A 21,561-nucleotide genomic window follows, 5' to 3' on the forward strand; every position below is an offset into this window, starting at 1 on the left:
ACAGGAGCATAAGCTTAGTAAATAAGGTTTGATGCTAGGGAGAGATTCACATAGATGCATGTGTGTGTGTGTGCTGTTTTCAAACATTGTTTATCAAATGTAATAGTATACTTTTCGCATGATACCTACAATAGCTCTATTTCACAATTAAAAAAAACATAATGATAATAAACAGCGACAAGCAGCGATCTGCGGGGTCCAAGCATTTTCGCAAATATCGCACCCAGTGGCCATTTCTTCCAAGGTACATGCAGCAATTAAAGGACCACAGATGAACACACTCATCAAGGTTTGTTATGATGACACAATGTTATCTTGTGTGAAATGCCCCTCTGAAAGCTGATTGGCTGACGGCCACCATGTTTTTGAAGTAACCCAGCGTTGATTAAAAATCCAGCTACAGATTGGAAGGGCGATGCAGCACACCAAATTTCAGCTGGAATTGTTTACTAAATAAACTGAAAACATGTTTTGTCTTTTTTTCAGCAGGTAAAGAAGAATCGGTGGCGACGTTCAAAGGCAACGAGTTTTTCTGCTATGACCTGTCCATGACCCCCATCCAGAGCAGCACGGATGAGATCACGCTGTCCTTCCGAACCCTGCAGCGAAATGGCCTCATGCTCCACACGGGCAAATCTGCCGATTACGTGAACCTGTCGCTGAAGAGCGGCGCCGTCTGGCTCGTCATCAACCTCGGTTCCGGCGCCTTCGAGGCACTCGTCGAACCCGTCAACGGCAAGTTTAACGACAACGCCTGGCACGACGTCAAGGTCACGCGAAACCTGCGGCAGGTAAGAGAGCGCATCACCGCTTCGTCTGATAAGACGTACATCACCAGGATGCTTTAGAAGCTGATTTTTATCTCTCAGGGGCGGCATTGTGGGATACACTGAAGTTGTATTGAACACCGCATCTGCAGATCTTACAGATTTTACAAAATGTATCTCCAGCAATCAATTTGTGTTCATTCGAAGCTGCATTTGTATAGTTCATATGAATATTAATAAGTATGTAGTGCCGTGTTTAGCCTCTCTGTTTCCCCAGTGCTGCCCAAGTGTTTATTCAGTAACACTTCACATTCAGAGATCATCTCAGGACTTTCATTGTGATTGATTCAAAACACTCAAAGACTCATGCCTCTAGGCTTGTATGCAATTTGGTTAACGTTTGCTGTTCCATGAAAACAAAAATGGACACCCGGACAGATATATGTACATGATGAGATTGTAGCTAAATAATAGCCTCTGAGGCTCCGCCCACACGTAGGCGCATATTTTTGAAAAAAAAATAATAATAATTCTCTGCGTTTGAGCTTTCCGTCAACAGAAACAATTTTTTGGCTCACTGGAAACAAAGCGTTTTTGAAAACGTGGACAGATTTTTAAACCGTTTTCACTGTTTTTGCATAGACAAGTAAAATGTTTTTGAAAACGCAGACATCAGAGCGACAGTGATTGTGCTAGGACTCTGTTTATCATGACTACTGAAAAATTTCTCATTTGTTGATGTGTCTGGAATGTAATCTCGCTTTGTTTTATTAGCACCACAGAGATTGTGGGTAAGACCCATGCGGAACCTTTGTATTCAGGACTAGCCTAGAGCACTAGTTCCACTTCATCACCAGTCCACACTTATGAATCTTTGCATTTGTTTTGGAAATTGTTGTTTTTTCTGCATTTCACCTTCTCTACCACTCAGTCCGCCTGCCTTTAACGTTATTCTTATGGAGTTTCACATTTTTGAAAAAACTCTCTTCAGGATTCATGACGCAATTTAGTGAAAAGCTTTGTATTCGTGTACCGAGAGCGAGAATATCTCTGCATGATTTTCATTTATTTCAGGTCATCGCTTACAATCAGTTACATTCACCTTATGAATTGGAGACAGATAATTCAGTTATACTCAAATCGAAGTCAGATCTTCATGCAATCCTCTGAACACATGGATTTAATCTTCGTCTGTGCCTGTTTTCATCAGTGGATTTAAGTTAGCACCGATTTCTTTTCCCTGCAAACATGTCTCAATGCAGCTGCACTTGGTGCTCATAAGAAGCCTAAAATTAGAGTTTCATTTATTAAGGTTGTAGCTAATCAGGCGAACTGCACACGGGAACATCTGTTGAACACGCTTTGTTTTAGGCACGTATTGTGCATCGTAAAAGCCGCTGTGAAATGCTGGAAATGATCGACTACGGAGCCGAAATGCACGTTCAGGGGTGATGAGAGAACTTTGGTAATAAATAAAGTCTTTCCCATCAAAACATTTCCCATCTAGAGGGATGCATTTCAACCCTAGGTTTGAAAAAAAAAATGGAATCAGAAATTAGGAAACAGTAACACAATGTTAATGCCAAAGGACTCACTCACTAGAACATAACAATATGTACTACCATCTGTGTTTCCTTTTTTTTTTGTTGTTGTTGTTGTTCTGAGATTTAAATTAATGTTACTCCATTCGCAAATATTCTTCAGTATGACCACTCTCCGTCTAGCAGCTAGGTGCAGCGTTCCCAAATAGACAAGCAACTAATGGATGAATAGCCTTGTATTTTTATATAAATTGTTCTAAGTAAAGAGCATTTTTATGTATAGATATAATGTATAATATACACAACACATGCAATTAAATAAATAAATGGGAAAAAAACTAATAAAACAAATTTTTTTTTAAATAAATAAGTAAATGAATAAATTAACAAATGAAATGCTAAATGAATAAATAAATAAATAAACAGAGAGAAAGAAAGAAAGAAAGAAAGAAAAAAAAAATAAATGAACGAACAAGAAAAAAGAAAAGAAATCAGAACACAAATATGAATGAACAGAGAAACTAAGTACATGTAATTAGTTACTGTAACTTCAAGTACATTTAACATTACGTTTCCATTTTCACAGACTTTTTTACTTTTATTTCACTACATTTCAAAGCAAAATGTCCTAATTTTACTCCATTACTCCATATTCCTTTTTGCAGAATGTCAATTGTCGCTTATTACTCTGAAGTAGGAGAATATTTGATTGGCTGAATTATCAGAATTTGAATGATCTGAAAGCAACACACTTTCAGACTGAAGCAATCTAATCATAGTGCAGAGAAAGCTAGCTGTGAGCTGCCAATACAATACACGTGTTGCAAAGGCGTAAAAAAAAAAAGGCGTAAAAAGGTGTAAAGGTGTAAAAATGCGTGGCAGATCAACAGAGGAGGGGTAGCGCAACACCCTCAGCCTTATCTAAGAGATGTGTTTGAAATATTGCAACGGAAGAACGACTCCTTTGCTCTCAAATGTGTGCTGCATCTCCCAGAGGTACGGAGAATCTGTGCGTTCAGAACATGCCATCTAATTTGAGGTAAGAGTTTCTGCCATGTTTAATAAATACGAACGTCTGCCAATATTTCTAAACTCCTAAACTTTTGTTTTCGGGGGCAGAATGCATCCTAACTGGCTCTAAAAACATACATATGGTTCTCAGTGGCTTGGATTGAGGAGTTTTGGGCTAAAATCTGTGGCTGAATTATCCATCTAACAAAGCGAGACATTATAGTTTTGTGTTTGAGAAGGTACACTGGGATTGATTTGGGATTGATTAAAAAAAAAAGATGTATGACTGTTTGAAAAGATTTGCACGGACGAGTTAGGTATAAGCACTCATACAGTCCCTCCATCCTTCCTCGACTAGGCCACTGGTTTGTACTACATCCCTCTGATAAGTAGCACTTCAAACCTGTAACATGATGTGTATTAGAAGTTGAGTTCTCAGTGTGATCAAATGTGATGCTGAGATCTCGTGAGGAAAAAAAAAAAAAAAGCAATCAAGTCTCAAGTCAGGACGCAGTCTCAGACTTGAATAAATGGCTTGAGCAAGCCCACAAGCCTAGAACGTGAAACACACAATACACACGTGGATATACACAGTGAATAGGAGATAGTGAAAGCTCAATACCCGCTTGCCAATTGGCAGTCGTAGATAACAGCCCAGAGATGCAGTCAATTTCACCAGCGACTGGCTTGCTCACGCTTCCTGCATTGGCCTGTTTTGGTAATTGTAATTGGAATGAATGGCTTGTCAGCCCTAATAATAGCTATTGTAATTGTTTGCTATTGCGAAAAAGGCGCTGAGAGAAAACATCGGGGAGAGTGGGAAGAAAAAGAAAAAAAAAAATCTTTTGTCCAAACATGATTTCATTTACTCTCCCTCTCTCTGTTTTTATTATATGGCAGCTGAATTATGACAAATCACATCGAGAAAAAAACAAAGAAGCGGCAGCCGAAAAGAGAGAGTTTGACATTATTAAAGCGCGCCTTCTGGAAAAGATAACAAGGACTTTATTAACCAGCTTATGAAAATGGAGAAATTATCTGGTAAAAAGTGATAGGATGTAACTTTGGGGGATTTGGGAGTTCTTTGGGAGAAATTTTATTGCAAGATACTCGCAGAAGAACATTATTGTAACTCGGGTTGTACAGACACTATATGGCCAAAAGTTTGTGGACGCCTGACCATCACACCCATATGTCAGCCTTCCCTACAAAGTTGGAAGCACACAGTTGTATAGAATGCCTTTGTATGCTGTAGCATTACAGTTTCCCTTAACTGGAACTAAGAGGCCCAAATCTCTTCCGTGACATGGTTTGCCATGGTTGGAGTGGAAGTGAACTCGAGTGGCCTACACAGAGCCCTGATCCCAACCCCACTGAACACTTTTGGGATGGATTAGTACTCCGAATGCACCCCAGGCCTCCTCATCTGACATCGGTGCCTGACCTCATTTATGCTCTTGTGGCTGAATGAACACAAATCCACACAGCTACACTCCAAGATCTAGTGGAAAGCCTTCCCAGAAGAGTGGAGGTCATTATAACAGCAAAGGGGGAATAAAGCTGGAATGGCATGTTCAGCGAGCACATATGGGTGTGATGGTCAGGTGTCCACAAACTTTTGGCAAATACTAAAGCATTATTAAGTATATATCATACATATAACACTTTACTGTATATCATAATATGAGTCCATTTTATCTTAATGAAAGATGTATTTAAAGAAACCTTGTATTAAATGTGTTGAGGAAATGTGTAATATTGCTGCATTTGATGTTATATTTGGTGCATTGATAGTTACTGATGTTGGAATTAAAAAGCAGTGTGAATAGGACAGTTGAGTCGGTTTTGGGATTGTTTCGGAGCTAATTTGATTGACCATTGAGCCGCTTTTGTCTGGCAACCCTGGACACCATAGTGGCTGACCACGTATAGAAATACAAGCTGTTAATTGTAAATTTAGTTAAAAAAAAATAATAATAACAATCCTATATTTTTATGGTTTGAGTTAAGACGGCTGGTTATGATGATGGGTTTATTGTGCTCACTAAATATTGTCTAAATTTGGTCTTGTGCCTCCTAGTTGACTAATTCTCTACTTGCTGCTAGGTGGAGCTGTTGACTAGCTGGGGTGGTGAAAAAAAAAAAATTAAACCAAATGAAGCCAATTCCATAGTCAACTGTATATTGTGTAAGATTACACTGGAAAGCTTTTTTTTTTTTTTTTTAACTTTAATGATAAATTATCACCTTTATTACCATAACACTTTTATCATAACATGTAAAGGTGAGGCGTATAATTCCCCGTTATCAGCTTAAAAGAACCTCCTTGACACTGCTATAAACGTAGCATCCAAGTAAGGCAGCTTATTGAGCTATAACAAGAACTTTGTTAATGGACATGAGCTTCCATGCTGCGCAGTCTCAGTTCCAGAATCAATGATTTCAACTGAGCTCACAATTCATCAACAAGAGTGCATATTAAGAACAGCTTGCGATTCCTTAAATAGTGTAATATGGCACACAGAGTTATTATTTTGCACATTTATTACACCGATTTATTTATTTTTCGTTGCTAAGAGTGTAGCCTAAAAGCTAAAATGCACTGAAGCTGGAAATGAATTGGTATCCTGTGTACGGCTGTTAAGTGCAATTTGACAAGATCTTGGCTGTTGTTTATTAGCATCTAACTGCACTACTAAAATAATTATGGATACGTTTTGATCTGCTAGTCAACTAGTAAAAAATTAATAGTTGTGCAACCACCATGTTCACTCGACGCACGGCCAGTGTTTGGATAAAAACATTGCGCTAAACGAATTTGGAAGTCGTGTCACATGCTACACAAATTAAACCCCCAGTTTCTAACTTTTCAGTTTGTTAATTATTTTTATTAGATTCAATCTGCCAAAAAAAAAAAAAAAAAACATCTCAGGGATTCCATTCCAGGAGACCAATTACCAACACAAATCTAGGAGGTATTGGCAACCTTAGATGAGTTGTAGCTGTGTAGTTTTGTGCATCTCTGAGGCTCCAGTATCTCTATTTAAACACAAAGAGGTGCATGTAGTTCTAAATTGAAGTGATAGAAGAGTGGGTAAATTCTGGAGTTGGGGTTTTGGAGAGGAAGCAGTTTTTCAGCTAATGACCCTAATCTTGGGAACGTTCCCCAATTGCTTCCTGTTGCAGCAGAAACATCACAGCATGGCCATGGCAGCATGACAGCACCACTCACTGCCGGGAGAGTATGCCTGGGTTCTGTTATCTCTTTTAATCTCTCAAACAAGACTGTACACACACACACACATATATATATATATATATATATATATATATATATATATATATATATATATATATATATATATACACACACACACACACACACAGCAGGGGTCAGAGGCATTTGCCACCAGTCCTTGTTTGTTCACTGGAGTGAGACTGGCTTAATGAGTTTTTGAATCCAACATGTTTTAAATTTGCGGCCAAGAGTTTTTCTACATACAAAATGCACAAATGGAGAAAACACACACACAAACACACACACACACACCCGCTCACATGAACACACACATCTCACAAAGGCATTCATGAAGCAAGAACTTAGTAAGACCAATCTCAATTCCATGTCAAAGCAACCTATTCAAAGAGTAATTTTTGTGTTATATGTATGTGATATAATAAATGGCAGATGAAATTATTAATGTTACACAAAATGATAATTATTAGTGGAAATCAAGCTGATGAAGCACTGAGAGCATATTTCGCATGTTCAACTGGAAAATCAAACTCATGAATGTGATGCTGTGAAACATTAGCGCATGCTAGAGGTATGTTTTTTTTTTTTTTTTTTTTTTAGTAATACAGCATTCAGGTTCACACAGTATACAATTATAAGCATCACACATTTGCAGTAAACACATTTACAAACCTATGATTCATGACTCGACTCTGACTGCAAAGGTTCTGATTCATGACTCGACTCTGACTGCAAAGTTTGATTCGTGACTCAACTCGATCTTCAAAGCTTATAATTCGTGGTATCATTAACATCAGAACTTTTGATTCATGACACGATTCTGACTTCAAAGCTTATTATCCATGATTCCACTCTGACTTTAAAGGTTATTATTTGTGACTCAACTCTGATTTCACAGCTTATGATCTGTGACTAGACTTTGAGTTCAAACCTTTAAAGTTGACTTGACTCTGACTCCGAAGCTTACGTTTGGGACTCAACTCTGACTTCAAAGGTCATGTTTCATGACTCGAATCTGCCACCAAATTTTAGGATTTATGACATGACTCTGACTTCAAAGCTTGTGATTTATGACATGACTCTGACTTCAAAGCTTGTGATTTATGACATGACTCTGACTTCAAAGCTTGTGATTTATGACATGACTCTGACTTCAAAGCTTGTGTTTTGTGACTCGACTCAGATATCATATGAGTTGTGACCCGACTCTGACTTCAAAGCATGTGATTCATGACTCAAGTCTGACTTCAGAGCTTTTGATTTGTGATTTGACTCTGACTTCAGAGCTTTTGATTTGTGATTTGACTCTGACTTCAGAGCTTTTGATTTGTGATTTGACTCTGACTTCAGAGCTTTTGACTTGTGACTTGAATCTGCCTTTAAACCTTATGATTCATGAATTGACTTTGGCTTCAAAGCTTATGCTTTGTGACTCGACTCTGACATCCAATCTTATGTTTTGTGACTTGAGTCTGACTTCAAAGCATAGGAGTTGTGACTTGGCTCTTAACTTGAGTGTGACTTTAAAGCCTATGATTTGAGAGTTAACTCTAATTCCAAAGCATATGATTCGTGACTCAAGTCTGACTTCAAAGCTTATGGGTTTTTACTCAACTCTGACTTTAAAGCTTATGATTCGTGACTAGAATGACTTGAAATTTTCATTCATGACTCGTCTCTGACTTCAAAGCTTATGATTTGGACTTGACTCTGTAGGACTGCAGGCAGAAAAACAAAACAAAAAACAAAACAAAACTCAACTATCTGGGCTCGATTAAAATCTGGGACTCTGCAAATGACTCAGTAAATGCCTCACTGCTTTATAAAAGACTCTAAGTACACTGTGTGAGAATGTTGGGATAAAGGTGTGTCTCTGTGTTTGAGGACAAAGAGAATGTGTATCCATAAAATGGAGCTTTGTGTGTGTCTGTGTGTGTGTGTATTTGTTGTGCTAGCTGCATTATTGATGCCACTGACATGATTTGTTACCCCAATGAACATGATTTTATTTATAGCTGTAGCTTTGTCAATCAATCAATATAGTAATCAATGTTGTGTGTAAGCCCAGTTCACACACACATGCACACACACACACACACGCATACACACACACACACACACCCTGAATGCCATACATGGTCGAAATTGTCCAAACCTCAGTAGTAAAGAAATGCGTGATACAGTATGTGTGTGTGTGTGTGTGCATGTTTGTGTGTGACTAGTAAGGCTCAAACAAGACAGAAATCTTGCTTTTCTGACATTTCTATCTTTATAGCATGAGCAAGCGAGACAACACACACGTGTGAATTTCAGAATCAACAAATCGCTCTGAACTGTTCTCAAAAAGCTGTCAAAGCAGTCGCTGATGTGTGCGTTTTCATATAATTTTGAGAGTGGGTGTGCGAGTGTGTGAATTTGGCAAGAGGCAGAACAGAGTAAGGGTATGCTAGGGAAAGAGGAGGGAAATAAATAATAAAGGATATAAAGAAGGTTCGATCGGGTTTAGACAGAGCAAGAGCTCCTCTTTGTGGTCACCTGCATCTTAACACCAGGCTGAGTCTAAGCCACGTATGATGTCATGTTCTTGTGTGTGTGTGTGTGTGTGTGTGATTGTGTATATGCATGTTAAAAGGACAGAGGAGTCAGCAAGCATCTGAGAGTCCTTTCCTTATACAGGAAGTCACAGTGTCGTAAGCAGCATTCACACTGGGTTTCGCTGACCATCACACCCATTTTTCACAGATTACTTGTGATCCCGCTAGGAGACTAGATTTTTAACATTCGTCTCACATGGTCCGACCACAAAAGCCTTAAACATTCACACGTGATATTTTCTTTTGTCTTAAATGCGTCTTCGCTGACCACAAGGTCGCCAAACCTGCCTAAAGCAACCTAAATCTTTCTCGAAGTATACTGGCGTTCCATTCCACCAGCGGAATGGAAATCGACTTGTCGGACATTTTCAATCAGTATAACCAAATGAATTATTTTATCACCGCAAGTCTGTTATAAGATTAGCCAGGACACTGTTGGGTTTCTGTGTCTAGAGTATCGTGACTCTGTGTTTAGCTGCTGGTGAGTAGGGCAGTGGGAAAGGGGAGGGGTGTGAGCCCCTTCTAACATTTAAACCTAGTAGGCTAGTATTTAAAGTCTGCAAATTTTTAAAGCCCTGAGTGTCTACTTTCATGTGAGCCATTAATCACTACTGTGTAGTGACACACCGCGAATAAATTCAGTGCTGAACACGGGCACCCCAAAAACAGGCGCGAATTCCATTTTTTGGCCCCTAGTAAAAATATTTAAAAACAGTGCGTAACCCGATTCTGAATACAAGCAACTTTCCCCTCGCAAATATTGACATATCTTTTCATCAACTCTGAATATAACAAGCTGACTAGAATTAACCTCCTTGTAAAATTGCCACATTTGTTATGTTTAGTTTTTGATTGGCTAAAGTCTGAGTGTTTGATTATGTGATATCTATTGAATTTCTAGAGCAATTGAAAAAAACAACAACAACATTGCTAGCTAAGCTTGCTCGTATTGCTAATGATTTGTATAATCACTGATGTATTTCAGCCTTCCAGAAAGCCGGAATGACATTTTGTTTTTTGTTTTTTTTCAAAATGAATACGTGATTGGATAATTACTGTCACTCTATAATTAATTAAATAAATTAATTGTGATATTTACGTCTGATATATCTAGCCTTACAGATGATACCAACTCTAGGGCCAGTGAAACGTTTAAGACTCGCATGTAACACACAAACTCTGAACAAAGTTCTATTTGTGGGATAAAAAAACCCTCAGAAGTTCTTTTTGTGAAGGTTTCTGCTGCACACCGATGGTATGTATTGTCTCCTATTGATTTTGCCGCAGGGGCTTTTAGCCCAGCAGTACTCCAGTTTATTTGAGCTGCAGCAAATATCAAACCAGTAAATAGCCTAGCAACGAGTACTGTAAGTAAGGGTGATGCGTACTTCATAACAACGCCTGCACATTTCTAAAATTGATTTCGAAGAAAGAAAAAAGGAGGAAAAAAAACGACCTGAAACAATCTTTTATTTGTCTGGATGCTCCAAACAGCATGACGTCAGTTTCAACTGAACGATTTATATAAATGAAAAATTCAGCATAGTGAGGAATGTTTTTTTTTTTTTTTTTTTTTTTCTATTATATCTGCTTGCTATGCAGCTCTCAGCATTTCCTGATGAATGCACTGAGAAAGAGAGAGAGATAGAGAGAGAGATATAGAGACAGTGTGTGTGGTTTGGATGTATGCTTCTGTATCATTTTGTTTAATCCTCTCATACGATAAATGCCACGAGTTTAGCATTCATCATAATGTCAGGCATGAATAATTAAGTGAAGCGCCTTTGTTTTGGTAAACAACAAATTCTGGTGTCGTGTTTTATCAGAAATTACGTCCAGCAAACTAATGTTTATCCATTTGTTGTCGCTATCTGTGTAACATTTAGTAAAATCAGCACATTTTCACGCAGTAAAGTTTATTACATCACGACGCTGCTGAATTCTCGAATCCGATTGGTCAGAAGATTGATTAATATTTAACAATAGCAGCTCATTTACAGAGATTTGTATGGCAGATGCTCAACAAAATCAAACCTATATAATGCATAATCATCAATATGGTGAAGCTTAGACATGTTTATGTAACATTTTTGGAAGGAGTCTCCAGTGTCAAGGCTTTGTTTTGCATTTTCATCCAAACAAGAGCATCTTTAGGACACAACACTTTGCGCTTTCTGGTTTCGCGGTAACATGGCAAGCTGCATTTTATTTATTGATTCTTTTTTTTGTATTGCCATTATAACTTCAAGAGAGAGAAAAAAAGACAGGCTGGTGAGGGAACGACTGTTTATAGCTGCTATAACAGAAGTGATAACAGGTACTGACTTGTTTTGGGGCGTTCTACACCATTAAATGTAACTGTTAATGGATAAAAAGCGTAGCATGTCGCTCTTTAATAATTTTAAAAAAAGAATCTCAGTGTTGAAAAATTGCCGTTGTATAAGAGAAATAAAATACTTCTATTATTGTTAAATTAATATAATCTAAAATCTATCATTGATTATTTTCCTGTAACAGCACACCCCATCATGTTTTATTAGTTCATTAGTGTAAATGAGTACAATATACAGCTAATGGTCTCTAGGGGTGTGTGTGTGTGTCTATTGTAACATCTAATACTAATTAAAGGATGTGAGTGTGTTTTTTTTTTTTATATCATCTCTTAGCTTTAATAGTTAAGTATGAAAGTTCTGTAGCTGCAGATCTTTTAGTATTTTAGTATTTTATTTTTAGTATCATACTATTGTATTTTTACACTTTAGGTACAGTATATACGGCATACTGTGTTTTTTTTTTTTTTTTTTTTTTTTTTTTTTTTTTTGAGGCACTTCCACGATCATGGACAGCTGAAGTTTGTGGATTTTAACCGAATCTCAAGCATGATAAACTGAGCTGTTTGTTTGGATCCAGTTTGAACACTTTGGACCCAGTTTAAGTTTAATCCTGGACCATTCAAGATTTTCTCTGGAGCATTGCTCTTGAATGTATCTCAGAAATGAGAAAAATTAGGGAGTAAGTTTCAAATTTCGGAGCAGCCATTTCTATAACCCATGTTTAGCTGTAACTGCGGCTGATCATTTTTCTCATGCTTGCTTCAGGAGTTTGCTCAGATGTCAGCATTCCAGGAGTCTGCTATCCAAACCTCAGTTGACGTCAAGCCACGCCCACAGACATTTTTGAAAATGTGGGTTTTTTTCTCAGCTTTTTGTTTTTTCCTTTGCGTTTTTTGCATGTCCACATTTTTCAAAAACACACTCCAAGGTGGAAAAATTTACTAACTCGGTTCTCACTGTTTTCGCGTACACAAGAAAAAAAATATTTTGGAAAACTAGGATGTCACAGTGTCATCCAGTGCATACATGTTACTTTTTTTGCTTGTGTTATGAATGCGTTAGGACTCCATGGTGGCTAACCAATTTGTTACCTTGTGCTCTGTATTTTGCTAATGTATAAATATTTTTTTGCATTTTAATTTAGCTTTTATTTTGCTATTATAGTCTCGTGCAGAGAATATGATGCATGTTGTATTGCTCTGGAATCCACCACTCTGGTGATAAAAAATGATCTGCAAATGGAGGTTTTGGATAAAACCCAGACGAAAATTTTGCATTCGAGTGTAGTTCCAACTTACCATCGATCCACAGATAAATTATGCCTTCTTTTCTCTCAGTTTATTACAAACGGTGTAACGGTTTAATGGTGCCGTAGCAACCATATTTTAAAAAAATATCCTTATAAACATGGAAAGGGCCTCAATCTGCTATCCAAATCCTGATATTTAATCTTCCCAATTGTTCAAACTGATCAGTAAAGTTCTAGAAACCTCCATCTAGGAGTTAAAAAAGCCAAACCAACTTGCAGATTTATTACCTTTAGCACTAGATCTTATCGAAGCTAATCCACAACCCTGTCGAGGCAACATCTGACCATCCACAGGTCACGGTCTTTCAGCTCGTCCTCCATTTTGTGGCTGTGTGTGCGCTGTGTGTGGCTCCAGATGGCCGCTGTCGCTCTCTCTCTTGTCACAGGAGGGCTGTGAGCAGAGGCTCAGGGCTCTAATTTCTACATTCTGAAGGAGGGATGAAGAGAGGAAGAGAGTCATTACGACAAAAAAGGAGTATGGAAGTCGATTCACATCCACCAGGGGGGAAAGGAAATGAGAGGGTCAGAAAGAGAGAGAGAGAGAGAGTGGAGAAAGAAAAAGCCAGCAAGCAGATGTTTCTCATCATCACCGAAATGTCACAAGTGGATGTGTTGTGTATGATTGTGTGTGTGTAAGTATGAATGTCTGTGGCACTTACTGCATATTCACAATCTGCGTACAGTTGCAGGTGCACCATTACTCTTTCATTTCTCCGTCTCCTGTGTTTAATGACTATGCATGAGAATGAGACAGAAACGATGCATTCACTGTTTGTGTATTATGTATAGTTTGCCCTTTTTACACATGTATAAGCATCACCTCCATCTTGCTGATTATTTTTCCATGTTTGTGTTTGTATAATCTTGAATTTGTGCTTAGTTGACCTTTTCCCTTCTCTTTAAATCCCCACACTGTCGGGATATAGAGCTTTTAATATTTAATGCAGTTTACCTGACTTCATTCGATGCAATTCCTGCAAGTTAGAATAACACTGAGATCAGATTAAATGATTGAATAACATTTTAAACAGTTCCGGTTCACTAATTTGATTGGTCAAGCGATGTTCTAAGAGTGCTTTTATTTAGTGTAAGTGCACTGGGACGTTTCACTCTGTGTATCACTCCACTCGTCTAGCTTCGGCACGTAACATTCCACTTCCTAGTTTGAAAGGGTTACTACAGTTATGTTCATCAGCGGACACAGCAAATGATACATTTTTCATGAATATAACTTTTGAGTTATAATATAAAAGCTCACCCGATGAAGATGAAAAGGAAGAAGGGAAGCCAATTTAACCACCTTTAACAGGAATGTACAAATTAGCTAGCTAGCTAGCTGGCTAGCTGAAGTGCTATAAAGTTTTTGGGATCTATTTCCGCTAGTGGAGCAAAGATAAACAAAACATTTGGCCGTATTTTGTCCGAAATGTCACTTACTCGAAATTAATTTCTTGTTTATAGAACTGTTGTATAGAAGCAATATCACATTCACAATCGTGCAGTTATACCGAATATCAGCAGGGCTGTGATTAGCTACAACACTCGCCCTGTGGCTTTGTGCCTATGCGAATCACAACCATGCCAATATTCAGTAATTAATTAGGGAATAAGTTAAAAAAGTTTGGTACGACCATTTCTATAGCCCATGTCCAGTTGCAATTGCGGCCAATCAGCATTCCATAGAAATCTGCTATCCAGTCCTCAATTGACATCAAGCCCCGCCCACATGTATACGAATATTTTTGAAAACGTCATTTTTTTTCTTTGCGTTTTTTCTCTGCTAACTTTCTATTTTCTGAGTTCCAGCCATGTTACAACCTTGTATTTTGAAGACTTCACCTCTGTGCTAGTCTTCTGCTTTGTAGACTCGAGATATATTCTTGGTTTTTCTACTTTTACATTCCGGCTGTGTTAACCGGGGTCACTGTAGACTCTAGTTCTGTGCTAGTCTTGTATTTTGTAGACTTCCCTTCTAGGTTAGCCTTATATGTAATTCCAGGTCTCTGCTAGTTTTATACTTTGTAGACCCTAACTCTGTGCTAGTCATGTACTAACACTGGCTAGCCTTGTACCTTGTAGACCTGTGCTAGTGATCTACCTTGTAGACTCTAGCTTTATTTCAGCATTTTACTTTGTAGAATTCTGCGGGTTCCTTGGAGGATTCGATTCCTGACCAGGGAACCAACCCCAGCCACTGGGGCTGCGTGCAACAGTGCGTTCTCAGTGCCAGTCCCAAGCCCGGATAAAATTGGGGAAAGTTGCGTCAGGAAGAACATCCGGGGTAAAAACTGTGTCAAATCAAATAGACCAATGGACCAATGATCTGCTGTGGCGACTCCTAACGGGAGCAACCTAAAGAGGAACAATAACAACAACAACTTTGTAGAATCTTGCCCTATGCTAGCTTTCCATTTTGCAAATTCCCGCTCTGTTATAGCCTTGTAGTTAGTTGAGTTAGTTTAGTTGCGGTACGCTAGCTTTTTACCTTGTACATTCCAGCTCTGTGCATTTGCGCTTAGTAGACACTTGCTCTCTGCTACTCTTGTACTTTGCAGATTCTATGCTAGTCTTGTCTTTTGCAAACATCTCTTTTCTGTGCTAGCCTTGCGTTCTGTTTACTGTAGCTGTATGCATGTCTTATGCTTTGTATACTCTGTAGGTCTGTTCATGGCTGTTACTTAGAGATTTCTGTTCTATGCCATGTTTTCACCCTGAAGATTCTAGCTTTCCGCTAGTCTTTGTAGACTCCATCCATATAGCTGTGTTTTACATTTTACATTCTAGCTCTATGCTAGCCTTGTGTTTTGTAGACTCTGTGTCTCTGCTACTCTTGCATTCAGTCAGGTATAATAAAGATGATATTTCTCCCGTCACTTTAATATTACCATTATCCCTCGTAATGCATTCACTCCACTTTGTTAATCCATTACAAATAGTCTGTTTGCTAGTGATTGAAACGATCGGTGAGTATATAAAGATGAATGGCGCCATAATCGGATTTAACAAGCTCTTTCTCAGTGCTTGTTCAGTCGATGAGATTTTAGCCTGACATTTCTGCAGTGTAAAGCCAGATAAAAACTAAAGCTGCTCTCAAATATTAGAAGTAGATTATGACGTGTTTTAAACGTGCACGTGTCTACACGTGTGTAAGTACGAGCCCACGTTTATTAGCTAACTCGTATCAGGAAAGTGCGTGTTTAAATTCCACTCCACGGCCCGCAGGCTCAAGATGTTCTGTCAGCTGTTCCTCAGCAGCCTAATTTGTTCTCTTGTCCTACACGGCCCTTTTCCCTCGACAGTGGAATATATCAACCTCGAACCTGGCTTCTGTGCGAAATTCCTCTTTAATGGGTTTTTACATTCTCTTACATTTATAATCTGGCTCTTTGTAGCTAGCAAAGCAGGCAGGGAGTGTGAAACATCCATTAGAGTTCAGAGGTGATGAAGGTATCATAGAGTGCTGTAACTGATATCTCTCATGTGTGGCAATTACAGCGGAATCTGGATGATGTGGGAGCCTGAAGGCGTGAGAGAAATCGTTTAGTTTGTTTCTAGCCTTTGAATCATGGGGCTGTTTCTTCAGAGTTGGTGAGTTAAGTGTAAATGTTATGTCAATATTTATGCAGGGAAAGTTATGCATGTTCAGAGTCGGGTTACGCTCGTGCTTAAGTTGATTTTCTGAGCTCCCTATTCAGAGTATGCACATCAACTGTGTGTAGTTCACACATCTGACATGGCCAGGTTTCTTGCGTAACGGTATTGGAGATGGGGTCCAGAATACTGCCTTTAAACACAAGCATTTGCTTTTACGTTTGGAAAAAAAAAAAAAAATCAAGGATAGAAAATGAGGACTGAATGAAAAAACTTTTTTTTTTCTTTTGCTTTGTTTGTATTTTTGCCGTCAATTGTAATACCATGTAATGAACCTCATTAATCGGCAACCTAATAAAATAGCACTTGATCCACAAGATACTAATTCAAGGTTATGACATTGTAGTGCATGCACAGGGTGCAGTCTATTTTATAATGCTTTTAATTAGCTATTTTGCGTTATTGAATTAATAAAGTAATGCCAATGTTTTGGTTCATTCAAAGAAGTTCACAAAAAGTAAGCCTAGCATTTATCCAAAGGCATGAGTCTTTAAGATGTTTTTGATGTGATGCACATATGATGCGATAATAAACATAAGTATGTTCTTTTCCAGATCCAGGAAGGCTCATGGCATCCATGACATCTCTTCTATCTATCCTCTCACTCCTTCTTGCACACTATCTTTTCTGTACATGCTGCAGAGTGTTAATTATAACGTGCTTCCGGAAATGATCATTATTTGTTTCTGACTTTTCCATAGCGCACTAAGACAAGTGATATGTCAAAGAAATAAAGGATTAGGACTTCAACTTCCAGGACTAGCCAATTAGAATGTTATTCCTTGTCACTCGAACAAGCCCCACCCCTTTTTAATCTTCCCTTCCTCTTCCTCTCTCTCTTTCTCTCTCTTTCTGGAGGTTGTTTTATGCTAACTCTTGTGTCTTCTTACTAACCAAACAGCTTCAAGTTCTTCCAGTTTGATTTGTACTTTTTTGCGTTGTTGTTTTCCTTACCTTTTGTGTCCATTTGAAATGACTAACATTGTCTCATTCACGGAATGTCGGACCATCTGTTGTTTTCTATACTTAACTTGCGTACTTACATACTAACCTCTTTATGATATTGTCATTCTTTTAATTGACAAACCAATCAATGAAGACATTATATATTTTAATAGATAATAATTTAATAATTTGGATTATTGCTTTTTTCGAAAAATTAAAAAAAAAAAAAATTATTCAGTTAAAAAAAATATATATATTAAACACCGGTTGGCCTACAAGTATCGACCTTCAAAATCATTTACCAGCTGAGATACGTCTCCACTAAAGAGACAAAAACTAAATGACCTTTATTGAATTCCTGGTTTGTCACTGCTATATTTTTTTTTTCTTCCCCCTCCCCTATTTTCTCCTAAAGCACTCAGGCATTGGACACGCTATGGTAAACAAACTGCATTATATGGTAGATATCATTCTAATTGTCTTCTACTTTGGTTTGCCCTGGATTTCCGTTTCCTCTTCCTATTCTGTTTGCTTTTACTGACTACACAAACTCCCATCGGTCTCAAGGTAGCTTCAAAAAAAGTAAAATATCTACATTTTATTTCTTTTTCTTCCATCTTTATTATAAAAGCTGTGTTCTGCTTTTTACCCACCCAGGCTTTTTTTTTTTTTTTTTTTGCGTCTCATCTGCTTCCCTAAATTTGCGAGGTCTAAATACATTCATTTTTTTAAATTATAAATATTTGCAAAATTAAGAATCTTCTTTTCTTTAGATTTCCTTTTTTCCATATTTCTCTCCTTTTTGTTTTCTCAACAAAAATAATAATAATTATTATTATTCAAATAATAATTACAATTACATTACATAATAAAAATGATCATGTATGATGACTCTAATGGCTGGCAGTAAGACTAACACACACAGTTGAGTGCAAAAGTTTGTACACCCTTAGGATCTCCAATTGTGCGTAAGATTTATTTTATGGTTAAACTCTGAGTTGGCATTTCATAGACATGTTGGTCTATGGCTAATGGTTTCTGACGTAATCCAAAATGCCACTTGACTACAGTGCCAGCTGATATGGGATTTATTCCTGTACCTAAAGCTTCTAATGCAGCAGAGCTTTGATCCTTTAGTCTGTCCAGTTCTCAGCTTGCATGCTAATACAGCAGTCAGTGCCATTGTGCTTGTTATCTCATACTTGTTGTATAGCAAGTGTCCAACGTTTGCTGTTTCCAGTTTTCTCGATGAATGAGAAAAGAAGCTTAAATTGTATGACTATACACTGTTTTAAAAGGCTGAGAAGAAATGCCGGTAATATAATTACATATTCCGTGTTAATATATGGATGTATACAAGGTTGACCTGTTTTCTAAAGAAATAACTGCATTTAACAGTCTATACTTGCTGTTAAATTATAATTAATTAACATGACCAAAAATGTCTTGCAATATAATATGCAATATAATAATAATTTTGAAAAGTATTTATTTCTTGACTTATTTCAGTCATAGATGTTGCACACTAACCCTGCAGTTTAGCTCAATCAATTTAGAATCAATCAATTTACTAAGATATTGCATTCAATAGCAAAGAGATAGTCTTTTAACAGGGATTATTTTGTAAAATTATTATCAAATATAGAAAGTAATATTTAGCATCCATAAATGTTGCTTTCTTACTGCCTGACATCAGATTCATGACATGACCTTGTCTATTATCACTTACCCTAACACAAAACTCTTTACCTGGCCTTATTATCCCTGCATGCAAACAAATTTCCTCGAAATTCTTTTGACAATCAGCTACATAACATCCAGTTATGTATGTATATGTAAATGTGTATACATATTTAATGTGCATGTATATACATTAAGCGTATACAGTATATCTACATGATTGCAACGTTCTTTTTTTTTTCTTTCCCATTATCGGACAAGAACCGCTAAAACAAATGACTTCATCAGATCTTGCTAAAAAAAAAAAAAAAAAAAGAAAAAAAAAGGAGAAAAAAGAAGTTAGAGGGAGAGAACTTTTCTTTTACAGTCGAGTGAACTCATTTGCACACAGCATGAGGTTTAATCAGTAGGACTGTTGGTGAAAAAAAATGCATATGCGCTCTATTCTGTAAGAGAACCTCTATTAGAAATGCATTCATATGCAATTATTGTGCTTTAAGAGATATTTATGCAGTGGCTCAAATAGTTTTAGTAACACTTAGAATGCTTATTGTTCACTGTAATAACAAAAGTCTTTCCCTCTCTCTTCTATTTCTCTTTAACTTAAACATAGCATTCAAAATTCACTTTATTTTATTTTATTTTTTTTTAATCATTACATGCATTTTTATTATTTTTTTTCATTGTTGTGTTTTGTGTAGCATGGATTCACTGATTTTTATATTACCTTTACCCATCTCTGTCCCGGGAGGGTGTCTGTGTTGCCCAAGCCGAGGACGTTTCGGCTTGCACGAGTGTTTGGATTCAAGTTCTTTGGGTTTATTTGGGTTCATTTCTGTCACCTTGCCTTATGATTAACCCCCATAACCAACTAAACATCTGTGGCGCTTTATGTTCTTTCCTGGTGTAGTGGTGTGTTCTGTAGTTTTATTTTGACACCCTTCTGCCATTGCTACTGAGTGGTTTTAGTTAGCCTTTTCTTTGGTGTGAGGCCTTTGTTGGTTTCGTTTGCTAAAGACCCTCAGAACTGCATGGCTTTTTCTCCACCATACTAGCATTATTTTGGATGGATTGCTTTCTTTCGTTATTAACCTCAACAAACCCCTTATCACCAAACAACTAGAGATTTCTGACAAACCCGATCTGATTTTTAAATCAAATCGTAGAGGATTTCTCCAATTGACTACTCCAGTTGTGTTTCTTCTAATTTTTACTAAATTTACTAAAACCTAAATCTGTTACTAATACAACTGTTTGAACCAGACCTTTGTTATAACTGTACTAACAACCATTTTTGTGTCTGACTCTCCCTTACTTACTAAAGTACTAACCGATTTCCCTCATCCCTCAACCCAATACCTCAACACTTATACATATTTCCCCATTTAAAATCCCCCTCGGCCCATATCTTGTTCACCTCCTTCTCTATTCAAAGCCCCTAGTTTTATTAACATGTTTGGGGATTCACTTGGCTAGTTCAGTCTAGTTGATTTTTACTTTGGAATGATGTTGGAATCACACTCTAATCAGCTCTGGAATACCATCTGTCTTTCTTAAGTCTGAAGGGAAACTGCAGATTGTCGTCAAGCTGCCAGCCACCTGTGCAAAGATTCATGGCTAAAAATGGCCCTGCCACCAATGTATGCCAATTTACGCCAATGTATGCCAATGTTCACCAATATATACTGATGTATGCCAATGTACACTGATGTTCACCAATGTACACTGATGTATGCCGATGTACACTGATGTACACCAGAATATGCCAATGTTCATCAATTTACACTGATGTATGTGGATGTACACTGATGTATACTAATGTACATCAGTGTATGCCAATGTTCATACACCAATATATGCCAGTACACCAATATATGCCAGTGCACAATGATGTACACAGCTGTACACTAATGTATGTCAGTATACACAAATTTAAACAATATACTCCAATGTACATCAGTGTACACCAATGTATACTGATTTACAACAGTGTACGCTGATGTATGCCGATGTATGCCAATGTACACCATTGTATGCCAATGTGTACCAATGTACATCGATGTACACCATTGTATGCCAATGTACACCAATGCACAATGCAAAAATTCGCATTACTTTGAAAGTATAGCCTCTTGATTAATTGTAAGCAATGTGATTTACCATTTGGCCTCTTTTTGTCCAACTTAGTGGTGGTTAAAGGTAAGTAGAATGGATGCAGTGTGAGAATGTATTCAAAATCTGTTTAAGAAGTTCGATAAGATGGATTTAGTTTGGTTAATGCTATTTTAGTGGAATGACTGAAGTATAAAATGTATTTCTTGACTACCAGAGAGATATGGACATTTATCATGATAAGATTTAGGACTTAGCCAACAATGTGGGGACAGTACCATTCCATTTAGGTTTTGTTATAGTTCTCATATAGTACAATATCTTTTTTATGATACCTCTGAGCTACATATATCATCCAAGGC

At 37.5% G+C, this 21,561-nt stretch overlaps 1 protein-coding gene across 13 annotated transcripts in view; it reads left to right on the top strand.

Moving 5' to 3' along the window:
- Window positions 1-21,561, top strand: part of nrxn2b (neurexin 2b) — a 591,140-nt gene that overhangs the window by 273,532 nt on the left and 296,047 nt on the right. For 8 of the 13 annotated variants that reach the window (XM_026945170.3, XM_053230796.1, XM_053230792.1 and 5 more), the window contains 2 exons: window positions 487-791; window positions 17,823-17,846. In XM_026945170.3, coding sequence (XP_026800971.2) covers window positions 487-791; window positions 17,823-17,846 — 329 coding nt within the window. The remainder of the gene's footprint in view (window positions 1-486; window positions 792-17,822; window positions 17,847-21,561) is intronic. The other 5 variants (XM_053230790.1, XM_053230795.1, XM_053230799.1 and 2 more) reach the window with 2 other exon arrangements.

The sequence above is a fragment of the Pangasianodon hypophthalmus genome, chromosome 28 (assembly GCF_027358585.1).
Source record: "Pangasianodon hypophthalmus isolate fPanHyp1 chromosome 28, fPanHyp1.pri, whole genome shotgun sequence".
NCBI classification, from domain to species: Eukaryota; Metazoa; Chordata; class Actinopteri; order Siluriformes; family Pangasiidae; genus Pangasianodon; species Pangasianodon hypophthalmus.